The 20,254-nt window shown below is 36.9% G+C and overlaps 1 protein-coding gene across 5 annotated transcripts in view; it reads right to left on the bottom strand.

The window, feature by feature from the left end:
• Positions 1–14,931: 14,931 nt before the first annotated feature.
• The window catches only part of SUPT3H (SPT3 homolog, SAGA and STAGA complex component), a 271,532-nt gene continuing 266,209 nt past the window's right edge, over positions 14,932–20,254 (bottom strand). For all 5 annotated transcript variants that reach the window (XM_088133730.1, XM_088133734.1, XM_088133738.1 and 2 more), the window contains exons 12-13: positions 16,773–16,858; positions 14,932–15,287 (exon numbers count right to left, since the gene is read on the bottom strand). In XM_088133730.1, the coding sequence (XP_087989856.1) occupies positions 16,817–16,858 (42 nt within the window). In that variant the 3' untranslated portion in view covers positions 14,932–15,287; positions 16,773–16,816. The remainder of the gene's footprint in view (positions 15,288–16,772; positions 16,859–20,254) is intronic.

Genomic DNA, 20,254 nt, shown 5'->3' with positions numbered 1-20,254 from the left:
ATTAAAAATGCTTTAGGTAGCTACTTTGGGATTGCTTTCTCATACAGTAGAGAGCCATCTCTGACCATTTCCAGCTCCTAGGCAATTGCTAAGTGACTCGTTCCTGTATCATTTATGTTTTGCTCAGTTCATAGGACAACTCAGATCTCAAAAGCATCTTTGTATATAATTGCATGGTGGTCTTTTAAAATAAAATGTTAAAAAAGCTGTGGGGTGACATTGCAGCTTAAGTGGAAGCATACAAAAAGCTGGATGGAATTTTATTTTTTCTCTTTTACGTCCCTTGCAAAATTTGGCATTTGAATCATAAGACTGAGTGTCTTTTATCTATAGTATCCAATAAAGACTAGAAGTGTTCTACCTTCTAGTATTTCATGATTAATACTCTCCGAGTAATTCTTTCATTCTCCCTCTTCAGTACATTGTATAAATTTGTTTTTCTCTAAATTTGGGCACAATAAAATGATCTTCTGAATACATAAACTTTGTTTGCTGTTGATAAATGTACATTTCCAAAATGAGTTCCATGAACTAAAGATCCCAGAATCAAGAGAATGTCCCTGCAGGGGAACATCTCAAACTTCCCAGGGCTGAGAGAAGCTTTCATTGTGTGTACATTGGACACTCCATGTTGAAGAATGGCTTGGTAGAATTATTTATATTAGAGGGAGTTGCTTGGTTGTGACAGAAGTTTGTGTTCCCTTCCAGAGTTTTGAAAAAAATCCTATAGTTAGACGAATCCATGTAGGCCATTGAGCCTCATCCCTTGTTCCGTGCAGGAATCCAAATTAAAGCATATCCAGTGAAGGGAAGTCCATCCCTACCTCTCTGGGTAATGGTTCCCCAGTTGTATTCCTTTTATTGTTTGGCCATGTTGCCTCGTATTCCATGGAAATCTGTTTTCCTGAGACTTAAATACATGGTGCTGGATCCTACACTCAGAGATGATAGAGGATTTCCTCTTTAGTTCTTTTATTGTTCAATTGTATCATTTTATGATAGTGCTATTCTCTCTTCAAGGTTAAATATATCAAGTTCCCGCAATCTGATAAAGATTTGTTTCTAGTCTTCTTATCACTGCCATTCTCAGAAAACTCTTGCAGATTTTTTGAATGTTTCATGAAGTATGGTATCCAGAATGGAAAGCCATATTCCAGGTAGGCACTGGCAATCTAGAATAGAGTGGACTATCGTTTTTCACTATTTAAAAATTGTATTTATCTTGATGTAGCCTAAAATTTCAATTAAACATTTTTTTGTAGCCATGTCACACATATTTAATTTCAAGACCTTACGTACTATTATCAAGCCTTATCCTATATCTGTGCCTTTGATTTCTCCTTCTTTGCCATTTTTTTCTTTTAGTATGATAAGTCACTACACACAGGATTTCACACACAGGATCACTAAGTGGGTGATGATGAAGTGAGACTATAATAATATCTTTTCTCTCTCTCTCTCTCTCTCTCTCTCCACTGTCTACAATTTCCCATCCAAAGACTGCAATTGGGGCAAGTATATTTCTGATGGAAGATGAATGCTTGATTCTTGAATCTAAAACCACCTTCCCCATACCTTTCTATCTTTGCAAATCATCCTTACTTCTACCAGATCCATACCCATACGTTGTCTTCTGCTCTTTAAACTTCTCACCACTCTCTTTCTCAGGATCTCAGCAGCTCCATCCAAACATAACTTTCTCTCTCTTCTTGGTATTGGTACTTGTTGTTTTGTATCGATAGTTTGATTGTTACTATAATCAAACTATCAATACAAAACAACAAGTACCAATATAATCAAACAATAAACAGAACACACAATCAATCAATGGTAAGCAATCATTCCCAAAGACCTCCAGAAGTATTTCCAACTACCAGAAGGCTGTTACTGAGAGGTCCAGTTTAGCTTCAAGGAGGAGGCTGTTCCGGAGATTTCACTCCTCTGTCTTTTAAGTCACAATATTCCATATGCCGTGGTCAACATCCAATGGGACTATAAATATTGACCTCCACTGCCCATTATAATAACTTTGTCGTTTGAATACCAGGGGTCTAGGCTATTAATTTAAGCCATTTTAATAATCAAAATATATACAGAGCATAAAACTTTAGATGCAAGGCTACCTGTAGTGATATACATCCCACATAGATCTTCTTAAAATGGAATCATTTTGTATATGTTATTTTATATTTGATAGATAATCCAGAAATATTTACTGGTTCTGGTTCTGGTTTTTGCGCCATGTCCTACGCAATTCCAGAACTTCAAACCCCGCACTTGGTCAATATATTCCTGATATAATTTAATGTTCTTTTTTACACAGCTATTGCCAAAATAATACTTTACGTGACGCTGGGGAAGGAGGCTTTTGACTGAAGAAGTTCCAGAGGAGTGCTAAGTGTCTGCTCCTGTGTGCTCCAAATCACCTGTTTTTGCTTTTGAATGCAGTGTGTTACACAACCATATCATATGCTATCAGTTCAGATAACATAAACATGAATGAATCTTGCTAATGTAAATAAATCAGTGTTCTCTGAGAAATCATACTATATTCCTTATTGAAATAACATGAAAAGCAAATCTTGCTAATTTGAAAATACATTTGCAAACTCTTGATTAAGTTTGCAAATTGCACTGTATCTGGAATATAAACATGACCAAGTATCTTTTTTTATGGATAAATATCATTTGGATATCTAGGTGCTTGGTCTATTTGTAGTCAAGATGGGACAATTCATAGCTCAGGCACTCTTGAGTTCTCAGTGCAGTTCTGATGCTGATAGCCAGCATCTCCCATTTATTTTACAAAGAGAAAGAAGAGGCTAGTAGAAAGCCAGGGATGGGTCTGCAGAATCTCTCCCTTTACAACTTGGGTCAAGCATAATCTCAAAGGCCAAATCATAGTAGCTAAAGAAAAATATCATTCTTTGCCAGGAAAGAATAGGCGCCATCTTCTGGAGTTTGGCTTCCATCAAGCCCATTATGTCCTTCTTATTTAAAAATGAAATCACCATTGTTTTTTTTCTAAATGGTATTTCAAGATCAGCATGATCAGAGCTGACACTTCCCTGGTCAAGACATCTCACACCCTTAACTCCTGTGGATAATAGTTTGCACATTACTTGCTGACAAATTTCTGGATGCCTTCAAATGATTGACAGGACACAAGCCTCCTGATTGCATAACAGTGTCTTTCTCATCATCCTTCTAATGAGAAAGTGGTGGGGGTGAGACCTTTGGAAACACAGATGGTACAGGTACTTAGATCTCAGCGCTTTTTTAAGGTCACATGTCTTCTCCTTAAACCGAACTCCTCCACTGCTTCTGGTAATTGCCATGTGTGCTGCCTTGAGCTCCTAGGAGAAAAATAGGTTATAAATCTAAGGATATAAATAAATAATTGTTGTGTTGCAGGGACACTGGCAGAAAACAATTCCTGGGGCTCTCATGACAATTATGGTTGTGGTGGGGTATATAGAGCTGCTATTTTTAACATACATCTTGTATGTACATATACAATACTTTGATAGGTTTGCAGGGCCGTTCATAATGAAACCTTAACTATAGTTTTTAAACGTTTATCATTTAAAGTGTATGGTTACAATTGGGGCTAAAACATAGACTTCTGTGTCATTTTGATGCCCACCATGGGACCTGCTTCCTGGGATTCATAGCAGAAAAATACTTAATGAAGATCAGTGTATAAATATGTCAAGTAGGTTCTTGTTTTTAACCCAAAGTGCATAATTTAGGCATAACTACTCCACACAGAGCCAAGCAAACTAGTAGAAGGGAAACCAGGGAGTCTCAGAGGCTGGTGCAATTTAAGTAAACCCCAAAGTCAAAACTCCAACTGGGAAATTTTTATAATAATCAAAATATGACTTATTAACTGACAATAATCCCGTTCAGCAATATATTTTGTACTACTATAAAGGCCAGCCTTTTTTTTTTCTTTAGTAGAAGCAAAATAAATGAACTTATTTAGGTCAGCCCTCAAAACAGATTGTGAGAAAGAAGGGCAGTTAAACATTTTGACGTGCAAAGTCGACATTATGTTAAACAAGAGGCACTGCATTCTACTTAATCAAAAAAGAGGCCACTCTGTCTGTCTATCTTTGTGCCATTACATAGCTTTGGGGAGCAGCGACTACTGTCAGACCAGAAGAAGAATTCCTGTGGCACAAAAATGAGCCAATGAAGATCTTTTTCCAGAAGTGTTCTGGGAAGCATTGCTTGCGGCTCAAGGCTCGCCCCTAGTCTCGTTTGCAAAGGTGCCACAATTACATGTAAACAACAGGAATCTCCCCCCCCCCCTTGCCTCTTGTGCAGCATGAAGTGAAAAGGATGGATAGATTCAGACAACTGTTTGCCAAGTAATGGTAGCTTACAAATTGTTTGTAAAGATATTTCCAGAGGACAAAAAGTCAGTAGCAGAAATACTTGGCTGTCTCCTCATGATACGGTAGGAGAAGAGATTAGTGACTGTCCAGCATGACTTACCAACAGTGAGTTCATACGCAATTACTAAAGCAGAGATGCGATCTATCGTCCCATATCGCAAGCGGGGAAGGAAAAGATCGTGGTGTTGAAATTAGGCTGAGCTGTGGGTGTCAACTCATCTGATCTTGGAGAGGACTGAAACTGGCTGGACCAACTCAAAAGAGCAGCCGCTGATATGCTGGCGTTTGGGAGGTCTGTTTCCCATTTCTCTGAACGCAGTGGCACTGCTGGCTTTTGAACGAAATGAAGCCTACCCAGGCATGACTCATAGGACATCCGCATTAGATTTTCTATAGTATTTAATTTTCCACAAAGGCAGCTGCAACGAAAGCAACATTAAATATAGGCTTGGTAATACTTTTGACATACGTAGGCTGTCATGAAAAATTAATGGAAAACGAAAGGGGAAAAACCACATGAGTGAGGCAGCTGACTTTCTGAAATAGGTCTGTAAAGGACTTGTGGTTTATGTCCCCCAGGGTTTGAAAGAGCATTTTAAAGTCACATAGGTATTCTCAGTTTGGGGATAGAGGCTTGCCCTAGGAATCCAGCTCTATCCAATCCTTTAAATATCGACATGATTCTAATGGAAGTGAAGCCTTTGGGCTTATGGATCAACATCCAGGACAACTTTCATTTTTCTGGCATTGCCTTGGTCCTAAGAGTGGAAACATTATGACAGCCTGGGGACCTTCACATTCTGGGTGTCACAGTCTCTTTGCCTCTGAAGGATGCGCGGTCAGGGAAGACAGCCTGTTGATTATTGCCAGGTCCTATCTACACAGATATATAAATTATTCATCTTTAACTCACCATGACTATTATGGAAACGTCAGACATATGCTTAAATCACTAAAAATGTATGGGAGTGTATGCTTGGGTTTGATTGAATCATCCCCACAATACTTTTTAAAAACCTGATGCCTACTATTTTCATCACAAACCATTTTAACTTATGATATTTCAAGACACCGTCCAACCTACAAGTCCTCTAACAATTATTTTATGGCTTACCAGTTTTGTTGACCTCAGCAGGTTTGAGGCATCACAATTTTTATGAAGAACTTTATATTGCATCTCAGCTTCCATGCCATTGCAGAACGCATGGCACAAGTTATGAATTCTTCCAAAAGACACGGTTCAGGGCTTTTCCTGTATCTCTTCTTTCAGAACTCCATTTCGGCTGCCGGGAGAGAGAGTCGTCTTTCCAGCTTAATACTGCCTATTCTTTTATAAAGGAAAGATGTGCAGCCCTGGGGGAACTGCTCCATCTGACATCCATAAGAGCAGCAACGAGAAAAACAAAATCAGCACATAGAAAGAAATCAGCACATGCACAGAAACATTTGAGAGAAGGGTTTAGGATTCAGAATTAGGGATACAGTAGGCTCATTTTGCTGCAAGATACTTTGTCTTTATGAATTTAGGCATACATTTTATATTGTATAATTTAATCACATTCTTTATGATTTGGGATGTGGTTGCAACGATGGTTGCAAAGAATGGCATGCCTTCCCATGGCATGCCTTCCAAAATAAATTATGTCCCAAATTAGAAAGTAGGATTTTTTGCAGAGCACCACTTATTAAGCATCTCAGTTGACTTAACGGCAGGATTCTGGCCCCAACCAGGGCAGTCCTTCAGAAATTGTTAGCAGGATAGAATCATGTGACGTTCTTTTCCCTTAAATCTCTTCTACTCTTTGGCAATAATAAATTCATTACTAATAACATACATGGAAAGAAAGATTGCTTAAATACTGGAAAGTCAAATTTATGATGGCATCTTAGAGCAGTAATTCCCAGTGTGTTCCAACAAATTAGGTAATGTAAGACTCCAAGAAACTCCCCCCTTCCCCTCTCAACAGGCCTATTATTACAGTTCTGTCTCCTTCCAATCTTTTTCAGTCTTGTGATCAGTAAATCTGCTGCGTTTGGGCATCAAATGTGATGAGGAGGGGCAGAAGCTCACAGACGACAGTATGCGCTAGTCACTACCCCAGCAACATATGCAGTTCAGTGAGCATGAGCAAGCCAAAATATGTGTGGAGGTATCTCATTTGAGATGGGGGAAATCTTGACTAAGTCTTAGAACGTACTTCACATGAACATTCCACTCTCACCATAATGGAACACCTTCAGTAAGATGCAGGGCTTCCTTCCCAATGCAAATCGTGTGGGTGGGATATTGAGCAGAAATATTGGGGGGGGGGGGGACATTTTTATACAGTATCTTGTTAGACAATAGATAGGAAAAAATGGTTAGTCTGAGTTCAGTGGAATTATGCCCCAGTAGGATTACAGTTTTACTATACAATCTAATAGATGTCTTCTCATAAGTCCCATTGAATTCCAAAGAGTAACAGGATATGAAACTGCAGCATTAATCTTGCAAATTAAAAAATTAACACAGTTCGCTCAACTCAAGAATCAATTAGTTGAAGAGCAAGAAATGGCAGGTCAGTGCACTCCTATAGTCCTTTTAAGAAGTATTTTAACTACTATTTGTTGCAAAATATAGTATTTTTCAGTCACCCTGGTTTCTTACATTGCTGTACTTTTGTAAAAAGGATTGCTAAAGTACTAGCACTACGAGAAAGGGCAACAGGTTCAATTTATTTCTAGAAATAGTGTTGATGACATTTCTGACAAAGAAGTAAACAGGAAGGCAGTGCAGGTTTGGGCTGTAAGAAGAATGAAGAGATAGGCTCTACTTACTAAATGTGTCAAGGTAAAAAAAGGCAGTACAGAAAATCCAGTTTTATTTATATCCCAGCTGAAAGGGAATATAATGATGTATAGCACAGAGCAAAGTCTAAGAATTATGAGTTAAGTTTTCTCTTTCATTACAGTCAAACCATGATTTTGTACACCAAATGGGAGGGAAAAGTGTCCATTAAAGACGAATGTCCATTAAATCTGAATGTATGTAATGTATACACATTTTACAGCCTGAAACATTTTACTGAAGTGAATCTGTGTCATTTTTCACAGGTCCAAAGATTATACTAAATGTAGCAAATAATAGAGTCAGGATAATCTAATGAAGAGGAATGGGGAGAGATTCTGAATCAATAAAATAAATTATTCACACTTTTTCTTCTTATACAAACCAGCACCTAATGTGCTCTAACCATCTACCACTTGAAAACACGAAGTATGAAATAGTGGAATCTAAATTAACTATAAGAATTATAAGAAAAAGGTTCACCATCCTACTTGTCTAAATCATTGCAGCAGGAACATCTCATGCAAGATGATGATTCCCTGATTTCAGACTGAGACCTGGCAAAAAATCATCAAATATAAGCCTATTGGCTGATGCAAATCCCATAGAAGGTATTCATAAAGATCTTATGGCTATACAATGCTTCCTGACAGCTTGGACAGTGATTCCTACTTTGGAGCAACTAAGCTAAAAGATCTTGAATATGTTTTTGCCTCTCTCTGTAGGGATAAGGTAGGAGACATCCATGACAAGAAATGCCCTGCTTTGGAGATGGAGGTCAATAGAGATGAATCATGGGGTGGTTCCTCTTCCAAGTGGGCTGGCCAGATGGCCCATACTCATGCTATTTCAACCAAAGGAAATAATGATTTGCCAATGATGCTGCCGTTCCCTCTACTATTCAAGTTTTTCTAAAGAGAAACCTCTGTCTTCTTGTCCTGCCTTCTTAAGAAGAAAAATGATACCTAAATCAAAGTGAAGATTGCTTCAAGGTGGAGGGCAAGAAATAAGCCCAGATGGTTTATAGAACATGTTAGGTCCTTCAAATACTTTGAGGTTACTTTTCAGTCAGGTTTGGTTTTGATCGTGTACTAAGAAGTCCAAGAGCTAAGCTTCCATTTTATTAGGGCTGGCAATTATATACTACTGCCCTTAATGTTTTTGAAGCCAAGACATTGCTAAATCCTGTACAGCTCCCAGGTTTGTTGCAATAATATTTCAGCTCATTGGAAGCAATCAAATCAATGTTTGAGAGTTTCATTTTGGATGCCCTGAGGCATTCCCAGTGTGTCTCTGCAATTGGAATCAGAGATGCCTTCCTTTCGGGCATGGGTAGGGGCTTACTGTCTTAAACTTTAGGTTAAGGAAAACTTTCTGACTAGATCTCTGGCATGTTTCATACTCCTGGATGATTATACTTCATCCTGCAGGGAAGGAATTAGAAATCATCTTCAGTATAGTAGGTTCTCATCAGGGGTTTAGATAAGGATGAGGTCAGGCAACAGGTATTGGTTATGGACCATAAAAAAACTTACATATAAACTCTATCCTTTTTGGGAAAGGGCTGACTGGAGAATCTTTACATCTGTTAATTATTTAATGTTGCCTGAGCATCAAATTAAGAGGCTTTCTTAAATGGGCTAAATGCCTTGCTCTTACTGTTTTTGGAAGGGAAATATTGCAGTTTATCAGATTAGAATGAATATGTCCATATGAAGTCAAGAAAATAGACACTCATAGGTATCCTCCTGCAGTGCCCCTTTTATATGGACTGTCACTGTGAACTGTTAATACCCCAAATGAATTGGTAATATAGAAAATGATAGTGAAAATCTATCTATGATCAAATGTAATCTCAAATATTACAATAAGGATTGCTAAATTCAGTTCTATTGCCATCTCTATATGTGGTCAAAAGTTTGAGGCGTTCTAGCATTAGGCGTTTTAGGCGTTCTAGCATTATAAACTTAGTTATTTCCTGATGCTATCTAGGATATTAATGGATGATATTCTTTTTAATCTGTGTTATGATGAATTTTGATGTTACCAAATTGCCCAGTGATCAGAAATACAGGGCATATGCTTAGGCATCAGTTTAATTGGCATGGTTAACTGGCACTTTGTCCATCACAAGAGATACAGAAGATCATCAGTTTAGGATGATGTTATGTCAGTTAGCAGTTGCCAGGGTTTCCATTATTATTCTCTTATTGTATCTTGCATCAATAAAATAGAGCTCTAGTATTTCTTGTAGCGTCTGTTTCCTGACCTGGTCTATCTTGAAGGGCTGATAGTACCCCCATGATACAATGACTAATTCTAATAGAGGCAGTAGGCCACCCAGGACCAGTTGCTAGCAAACATGAGGGAAAGGATGGCTTGCTTTTGTGTCCTGCTTGTGGACTTCCCAGGGGCACCAGCATGGCCACTGGGGTGCAGAATGCTAGACTAAATGGGCCTTCAGCCTGAACCAGCAGAGCTCTTCTTGTATTCTCAAATCTGACTTTAACCCATTTTCCATAACATCGAAGTAAATTATGGAAGTCATAGCTGGCCTTTGGAGCCAGTTTAATGTCAGTATTCCAAGTGACTATAAATTTTGGAGTGTTACTTGGTCATATAACGTTGCCTAGTAAACTTGGGAAAAGGTAGAAGAAAGGACAAGAACAGCCTATCCATATGAAAATAATAATCATGTAATATTTATTGGCTGGGAGTGAAATGTTTCAAATATTCAGAGTAATAAAATGTTAGGGAAAGCTAGACTTCCTGATATAAAGAAGACTATAAATTTTTTTGGTTCCTCAAGCACAGGTAGAAAAAAAAATCAGTGATATTTTATGATAAGCCAAAAAATAATGAAATAAATTTCTAACTTAAAGTAGTACAGAACCCCCAGAGGGCACAATAGACTTGCCTTTTGGGAGTCTGAAGGAAGCACATGGTAGCCAAGTGCACAATCTGTGTATAATAAAATGAAAGGAAGTTTCAACTATAATTTCAGCAAGCAGTGAGGTATTTCTTCAACATCTAGCTCTGACAATATTTTCCCCAATATACAACAACCATAAAAATATTAAATGTTGCCCTCCCAAGCACAAACCAGGACATTATTTAAAGTTATTCGATCTCTTGGTTTTTCTAATGATTGTATTACATTTTCTTTTAAAGTGCACATTTCAATTTTTTTATAGCTCTTTAATATCAGAAGAGTCTTGAATCTTTAAAAAAAGGGCAGGAACCGTCATACTCTGGATAACCTTCAAATAATAATTGTATATGCATTATTTGGGATCAGCAAGTTTAGGCCAACATTTAAAATCCTGCCTTTATCCTGTTAAAAAGAAAAGTAGGATGGGTTTGCTAAAGCTAAATATGAAGCTTGAGATGGTATTTATATATCTTGGATTGCTAGTAAACTTGAATAACACTAACCTTTGGAGAAATGTGCATCAAGTCGTCTCTACAAGCATTCTCTTCCAGTTAAATATTGGGGCAAGGAATAAGAAAACAATTAGAATACATGAATATAAAAATTCATAGGGACTCAAATACTGACAATGCCAGCAATGGGAAATCTGAGTGAATCTGGTGGACTTCACTTTTCAGACAGGTTTTCACAATCTTTATTACACAATTGCTTCAGTCCCAGATATATGTGAGGTAACTTTTGTTTCAGAGATGGCAGCGTTTTGGTTTAGTTTTTTTGAGAAACATAAACATTATAAAAGAAAAGTTATGGTGGAGAACACAATCTGGTGAAATTGTAGAGCATTGAATAAGGCACATCTGAACATCTTTATGCTATTTACATATCATAAATCTGATACATATTATACTGCATTGTGTATCATGTCTCTTAATTATATTTCTTGATTGACTAACAATTCAAAAAGTTGTAATGAAATTTTTAATCACAAATATAACTAAGGCCAAGCTTTGTACATATGTTTAGCAAACGGTCTTTATGAATGCAGACTGCTCTCTAAGACGGAGTCTACAGCAGCAATAGCTATGGAATGTGTGTGCTTGTGTGTGTGTGTGCTGCAACCTGTAGATTTATGTGTTGCTTAGCTATAAAATGGTCAAGAAGTAGGGAGGAGCAGAATCCCTACATCTGCAACATCACTTCCTTTTGGCATAAGACAGGTCAAATTTGGACACAATCCAAAGTGTCATGTCCTCATGCCCCAGGCTTGGAGAAACATCATCACTCTAAGGATGTGAGAGTTTGGCAAACTACCTACCAGTCATCCCACAAAGTCTCCCTTAAATAGTTTTTGATTTCTGATGACTACTATGCATATCCATGTAGGTTTTTTTTTTTTTAAACAAATACTGTATGCCATTGCCTTCTCCCCAAATGGTTTTGTTTCTGCTTCCCAGTCCAGCCTCCTGGGATTTCATAGTGGTCTTCCATCCAGGTTCTCAGAGCCACCTGTGGGATTCAGTGTTTCCATCCAAATGATGCATTGTGCTATTGCAATGCATATCCTTTCGTGCAATGCCACAACATGTGTTCACAAGAGGCAAAGCTTGGGTTGTGACAATGCCTTCCTTGATGTCCCTTCCACACAGCTCTGTAAGTGCTCACTAGGACAAGCCTATTTAGCTTTTTCAGGATCAGTGAAGATTGACCAGGTGTTGCCTCCTATACTTTAATAAGCTGATCTTCAACTTTGGAAAATGATCTTACACAAATTTAAGGAGTTTCATGAAGCATCCAGTTATCTTTTAGCCATCAGCCCATGTTCTACATCCCTTTCACCCATTTTTTCCCTTAATGGAGACAATCCACTTATTCATCCACTTATGCACTGTACCAAAGGGACTCCATTTATACTGAAATGAATGCATTTTCCGAATACTTGCTGCTTCTGTAGTTGGGAGAAATTAAGGTATGTAGGAAAAAATATATAAAAACAATTGAATTCTCATCATTAAACAGAAGGTGTTTTTTTAAAAAAATCTCAACTCATTCTTTTCTAATCTACTGTTGCCTTCTATCAAAAGTAGGCCAGTATATATTTTTTCAAAATATTGGGAGAGTACTGTGCACATTTAGATGATGATTTGGAAGAAGTGTTCTGGATAAGGCACAACTCTGCTATTAGTTAAAATATCCCTCCAAACTTTAGACTTCCACGCAACCCTGAAAAGAATTGCAGCTGCTTTCAGATACCTATTTACTTTAATAACTGGATTTAGTAAAGGAGTGGTATTGTTTTTTCCAGGCTCATGCAGAACCCTGAAAACAGTTCAGGTACTTTAATGAACAGTGAAGAGGTTCTGAAAGTATGTCACAAGGGATTTTCACCCTTGCTATGTTGCTTTCTCTTGTATCAGAGAGGAAAAGCACTTGAAACATTTGGATTCAAGAAACCATCTTATAATTAGGAAGAATGATTGTACAATTGAGTAAATGATCATCCATGCTCACATTTATTCACTATAAGGTTTTTAAAGAAGTACATAATTTCTAGCAGTTGCTTTTCCTCTGTAAGTCTGCCTAGTAACAAATACGAATAAGTATACTGCAGAAATGATGCTTTCTCTACTAGTTAATTTCACTCTGAGTCCTTGAAATATGAACATTTAAATGCATACAATCTTCTGCCTTTTAAAGAGCTGTTTGTATTGCCACCACATTAATGACTAATGAAAGTTCAGATATCTAATTCCTGTCCTTCTGTGATATATGGGATTTTTAAAAGTGTCATTATTTTAAGGGACAATAAAAAGTTATTACAGGTATCTAGCCTTTTTCTGGTTTTAAAGGCCATCTGGCCTTACTTAAGCCACAAAATATACATTCTATTTCTCCAGGGATGGTTTAGTTGCACAATGTTGGCCTGTCGCCCTCTGGAAGAGTCATCGATGAAATGCATGCCACCACGTTTCCCTAGTTATGGTGCTGTTCTGTACAGTTGCAGTCTTAAAAGCCCAGTCTGATTCTTAGCCTCAAAAAAATGAAGAAGATTCACTTGGCCAATAAAGTGTAACGGAATAGCCTTCAACATTGAAGTTATACCTATGACAAATGTCACTATCTATTTATCCTCAAATTATCTGTGGAAGTGTTTATGTACTACGAAACATTCTGCATGAGCTAGACAGGAAGCTATAAAATATTTTATGAGAATGGCACATGGCTGACGGCAGAGTTTTAATGCAAACGTGGTCCCTTCTAAATCTGAAGCCTGCCAGAAAAGAATTCTTTCCACAGCAATCCTGCTTTGACCAAAGGCCCCCAAATCTAGAGAGACTCCTTCCACTGGCCAGTCTCCTGAGAGCATGAAGGAACATCAAGTTTGGCTGCTGCATATGGGAGAGAAAACTAGTTCTTTTCTGGCACAAGGAGGGAAGTAATAAATTATACGCAGACAATTAAAGGGGCATTTGGTTCAAAAATTAAGAATTTTCTACTCAAATCCTTAAAGTTGAAAGGCAGACTCTGTAACACAAGGGGTAAGTTTTGAGTAAATAGGATTCCATTGATTCAGATAAGCTTGTTTTCCATGCAGCTTTCCCTCCTAATCTAGATGTAATGAATGAAATCTTGAGTCTCCACTATATGTCTTGTGATATATATACTTACGTAAGGAATTGTTCTTACCCCATGCCCACTTGTGTTACTGATATATAGTTGGGTAGGGAATTGTCCTTTTAAGGATTCATCTGTTCAGATCACTGAACTGTCCTCTATCTGCCAGTTTCTGGGGAACACCACCACCACCACCTCCTGCTTGATGTTTGGGGGCAGGTGAAGCTATTCTTGAAGATCATCTGCTTCTGGTGCCACCACCTTCTGAGGCACAGCCTGTAGCAAATTAAGAGAGGTCTCCCAGCCTTATAGAACCCTGTATGGGGAATTCCCAGCTTTCTCTCTGTGCTCAGTTCAGCGCTGGAGACATTTCTCTTTAAATATGAGACTCTGGTATTTAGTTTGGCCTCTACATTTTTGTCCTGAAGTTGCTTTTAATTTGGTAATTGTGTTTTAATGGTGGACTGTATTTATATCTGTTTGTATATTTTGGATCCTTCTTTCAGCATGTCCTTTTTGGAGGGGAAAATCAAAATCTAAATGTTTATGTAAACATAAATAATATAAGAATATTCAAACTTAAGGAGGAACAGAAAGAATATGAGGTAAGAATAAAGGGAACGTGAAAATATAGGAACTATACTATATTCAGTCATTCTGGGAATAAATACAGGCTGATCCAAGAAAATGAGACAAAATGTAGCTTGTTTTCCTTACAATTTTTTCGTCTTGGCTTATAATTCTTGCTTCTTGGAGAAGAGAAAGGTTATTATATGGGTTTATTGAACAAACTAGATTTTATAAATAATTGCCTGTCAGACTGTTCAAGACAGACAAATATACAGCAGACCAACAAAAACATGATCTGTCATATTTCTAAGAGAAATATATGTTGATTTTTCATTCTCTGGGGTTGTAAGTGTACCAAGTAAGAAATAAATGCCAGTGCTTTTTCTGCTTATGCATTTTTTAAAACAAAGATACATCTAGAGAAAGAATTTTTATTCCAGTATTCTTGGCCTAAAATGTTTTCTTTTTGCATATATGCCTGCAGATCGAAACCAAATACAATAAATGCTGGTGTCCTTTAAAAAGTCTGGATGTTTACAGCAAGCATATAATTTTCCATCATTATGGATGCCAAGAAAAATAAGAAATCATGATAAAAAGAAAGGTTTAATCATACATTTCAGCAAGCACAGACAGAACATCAGCAATGGGTTTTCTTCTTTACTGTATACACTATTTTTAGTTCTTTAACATCAGATCAATTCCAGAAAAATGACATGCAAAAATGTTTTTAAAGTATAATTATGCCACTATGGAAAGGATAATACTGAATATATCAATTGCAATAATTCAGTAAAGGAACCACATCTTAAAATTGCCCACTAAAGAGATTGATCCATATAAGAATTGTGCTGGTTATGGTGAATGTCCAGTATTTGGAAGCTTTAAGTCCTTGGCGCTTACGATTTACTCTACAGCAGCAGCATTTGGCAATGAGTCAGTCCTGCAGGGTTTAATGAAAACATTACATGAGTTCCCATTCAGAAATGATGGTCACCTTCAGACCTCATCATAGAGTTGTGAATGCTTTCCTATAGTTTTAATAAAAAGTGAAAACAACCCATATAGATTTGTATAGATCTTGGACAACAACTGAACACTGCAATTAGTTTACAACTGAAAGGAATCCTATTGCACACTTCCTGAATTGAGTACTATAAACATTGAAGAAAAGACAAAGCATTAGGTGGTTCAAGAAAAGGAAAGAATGGGGTGCTGTAGTGTGGCCTCCTTCAAAAACGTTCAGAGAAATGGCTTGACAAAGCACTTGAAAGCATAGAAGAGACATACTGCATAAGCCAATAATCTTTATGCAGTAACTAATAAGACATTCTTGTTTCCACAATATTATTCCAAAGGAAAAAAATAGGATTAGAATTTAATATCTATTATGTTTATCTTAACGGAAAAAAGCTAGTCATATGATCATTGTGAGAAAGACATTTGCATTGGGGGAAATACAGATAGATATTTGTTTTTGTTTTTGTTTGTATTTGTTCTGTGTTAATAGGTTTTCAATTAAAATCCCAAAGTACAAAGAATTATCCCTGCCTTCAGCTTTTTGCATGATTCACTAAATGACTGGGTTTTCTGACTGAAAGTGCCTCATCCAGTTCGTGAACTGCACAGAAGCAGGTTTTCCACAGGAGGCAATTCTGCTCTGTCTCTGCAGAGTGACTGAATCGAAATGATGCAGGTGCACCTGATGCAGAGAGGGGCCAGAAATGCTCACCTTTGCGTAGCCTCACTTGCTGGGGGCAACTGCTTGGGGCTCACAGGAGGCTTTATTTACTCCCCATGATACTGTGGAAGTACTTTTATAACATACAGTTTGGAAATTGCTACTTTACAAAAATACAGTAACCCTAACCCTAACCAATATTGGCATATCATATTGTAGTTGAAATCTAATGTTATATGATTGCAGTTAAATTGATTGTTAAAATAACATTATTTTCTGCTTCGCAGTTCCTGGCCAGTGGATCAGTTTTCAAATTACGCAAAATAACAACTGGCTTTTTAAGTTTAGATTTTTAAAAATCAACATTTCCCTAATTATGTTCCTGATAAGGAAAAACAAACAAGATAATCAGCAGTTTAATGTAAATATATCACAGCTTCTTTTCACTTTCTTTATAAAGGTGATGAGTTAAAATGAACAAAAAGGACACTGAAGCTTGTTTTTGAGGGCTGATTCTGTAAGAATTTGGGAGTGGGGGGTAGGGTGAGTTTCAGAACTGTGCAGTTTACCTACGTAACGTACCGAACATCCTGCCATTACTTAGCCAGATGTTCCATTTAGAAATCAAGAGTAATGACTGAGGGGGTAGGAAAAAAGAGACAGAAGCAGCCAGTTGATAGTCACAACAAACCAGCCCACTCACAAGTACACTTGCAAATGCCAAATGGGATGGGGGAAAAAAATCACCTTAATATAACACTGTCTTTCCTGTTGCTGTAGGCATATCCATATTAGCAAGCTAGAAAAGTCATCCCATTTCTGCGGTAGGCGCTCTGTCAAAAGAAGAAAATCTGCAATGAATTATCACATCAACTTAAACAAGGAAAAAAGGCAGAGAGCAAAGCAAGGCTTTCTTCCTGTTTGTAGACTATTCTGGCTGCAATCTAATAGCAAACTTAATCTTAACATTTCTGGTGGGGAAGCATTAAGCAACCACTTTTTCTATTAAAAGCTCAGTGTGGTTAGGAGCGGTTAGTGATTCTATTTCAGGACATGTGCAAAATTATGACATCCTATTTTGTTAATTACCTAATACATAAACAATTGGTGGTCAAAACTACTATTATTTCAAAATTCTCATCTTTTATAAATCTATCCCAAATCTCATCACCAGGTAGAAAATTCACTTCTGCCTTACCTATAATAAATAAATGACTGCAATATTTTAAATTTCTCTCGTGAGGAGTTTTACAGTCTAGGTTCATGACAGTGTACATCCAATCAACCTTTACTTCACCTTCCATTAAGTCAGTTTTCTGACACTGCAGTATCACATGGGTTTGAAAAAGAGGCTCAAACAACTGAAGGCTGTGCGATAATATGAGAGAACAGTAAAAGACCATTACCTAAAATAACATTTTATTTTAGGTGGCTTAAGACGCTTGGCTTTCCTTTCAGTGGCTTTAAACCTATTTTGAGACATTATGTAAACATCTGTGTGAATTATTCCAGTGATATCAATGTAATGATCATAGCCCATGTGTTTCATGCACAAACTCTCCATTAAGAACCTAGGTCTTTAAATATAATGAATTCTATCAATGCTGCCATCCAGCTCCAACTGAATGTGTTCTGGCAGATTTTGGAAAACTGTAGATTTCTTTTATATTCCTAGTAGGGACATTATCAGAAATCAAGATGATGTTCACATATCTTTTTTCTTTCTCTCCCTTTGACATACACACGAATGCATGCATGCACACACCAACATACTAGGTAAGACTGACAAGAATAATCAAAATTGATACATTTAAAATTTCTCTACTTTGACTTTCCAATTATAAGAGCCTCTAAAGCAGCTTACAATAAATTATTCCAATTTAAACTTACCCCTGGTTAAATGAATCAAGTCAAACACTGAAAAGCCATCTTTTACATTAGAGATGTATATTAATGCTGCCAAATATAAATACATACATACATACATACATACATACATACATACATACATAAATGTAGTACCATGTCGTAGAATAAGAAATAAAGTTAGCCAGCAACATTTCATTCAATACTGAGAATAGAAACTTCTGCTAACCTCTAAAACCTAATTAAAAACAAAAAACCCAAGTGAATTTGTAGGGGAAAGAATTTCAGAACTGAATAAATCTTCAGTAACTACAAACTGATTTGCCAAAGAGGGACACCCAGGAAAAAGCCTCTATGACAGGCAGATTCAAACTGGAATAGGCAATCCTTAGATGCCTTGGTTTTAGCTATTTCTGGCTTTCTGTGTTAAAACCAGGATTTTCAACTGAAATTTTAAATCAATTTTTAAAGACAGCTCAAGCCTGGATGTTTTCAAAATAAGATTAACCAGAGTAGCTCAACTCTTTCCAAGAATGAGCAAAAGAACTGGTGTATCAACTGAAGTACAGCATTAGATACCATGGATACTGCTACTACATCCATCATTAAAGTCTAAACACATTTTAATCCTTACTGTGAGCTACTTAGAAACTTAGAAAGCAGCAGCATATAAATCTATGCATGAAAAAATGTAACAAATGAACAAATCTAGGCACTGATGTCAAACATGTGCAATTCTCATGCAGTAGTCTTGTCTAATTGAGTCAAACCGGTGCCCTTACCCAGGAATAAATACTGAATATTTTATTTATTGACAATCATTTTTATACCACTCAGTCCAAAGACTGTAGGTAAATAGTGTAACATTACCATTGTTTGGTTCCACAGCATGTTGGCAGAACAACCTAAATTTATTTGGATGGACAAAGATCAGAAATAGAGACTGCCCTAATTTTATTCTCACTCAGTTTACCAAGTACCACTGCCATATTGACTACATCCAGGATATTGATTAGAACATTGTTATCCTCTGCATCCAAAGACACAATAACATCCTCTGCAGCACTTCAATGCTAAAGGCCAAAGAATTAAATTAATTAAATTTAAAAATTAAATATGCCACAAGAAAGAGAAGTGGGGGATCTATTCTACTGTGAAGATACTACAGTTTCCATTATTGCCATTATTTTGCAATTTTATAAGGCCTTCACAGGTTAATCATTTAAAGTTCTCTGGAGTTCCAGATCCTAAAAACCCACTTCTCAACCTTGACCATCCCATTAATTCTTCCTTCACAGACTCTTAATTGCCAGCAAATACACCCAGAAAACTGGGCTCGGAATTCTCAGGTCTTCCAGATATTGCTGAACTACATCTCCCAGCAGGCTCAGACAGTAGGGCTGGGATTTGTAGTCCAGTAAATATCTGGAGAGTCACACATTTCTCATCCCTACTTAGAATCTATAATATTCACAAATATTAAAAAAAAAAAAAAAGAACTTTACAGACTGCAATTCAGACCCACATCCACAGAGGGATTTCCTGAATTTGTTTCTGGAAAACTATTTTCAACACATAAAATGGAAGCTTTTTCAAATTGTGACATGCATTTTTTTTCTATTGCTTTTGGAAGCCAACAAATGAATAAAGCTCCAGAATTCACCTTTTGAGTTTTTAATGTACATTTATCTAGAAGAAATGCCCCACCTTTCTCTCTCTTAAATGTAGGCTTACACTGGATTGTGCTGCAACTTTAATTGATTACACTCTGCAACATAAAGAATATTACTCTGAACTTAAGAAATACTTTCAAATAAAAAGTTAGACAATGTCATAAGAAGTAATAGCTCAGAATGAAATATTCCAACTAAAGCCAAGCATGGACCATATAAACAAAAAGGCCATATGTCCAAAGATGTGGGCAGTGCTTAAGCAACTAGAATCTATGCTTAGAATTTAATGCAAAAAATAGTATTACCCTTCCTGACCCATGACATTCTAACAGATTTATAATACAGCAAGAACATTTAATACTCAAATACAACACTAAAGGTTACTGTGAAACTTATATGGAGATAAATGTGAGAATATAGTTTAAATCAGTGTTTCTCAACCTTAGCAACTTTAAGATGAGTGGACTTCAACTCCCCGAATTCTCTAGCTAGCATGGCTGGCTGGGGAATTCTGGGAGTTGAAGTCCACTCATCTTAAAGTTGCCAAGGTTGAGAAACACTGGTTTAAATGGTTGAATTTTTCACTAATTTGAGAAACAGTTGTGGCAGCTACAGATACTGTAATTAAGTTTTATTTAGGTAATCTAGGAAAAAAATAAAATCTAGTTCCCTTTCTCTCCTGCTCTCTGC

The sequence above is a fragment of the Python bivittatus genome, unplaced genomic scaffold (assembly GCF_059951505.1).
Source record: "Python bivittatus isolate LINGU-HERP-01145 unplaced genomic scaffold, Pbiv_v1 ctg000020_np1212, whole genome shotgun sequence".
NCBI lineage: Eukaryota > Metazoa > Chordata > Lepidosauria > Squamata > Pythonidae > Python > Python bivittatus.
The sequence above is the reverse complement of the archived record's forward strand: the minus strand, read 5'-3'. Positions and strand labels throughout refer to the sequence as shown.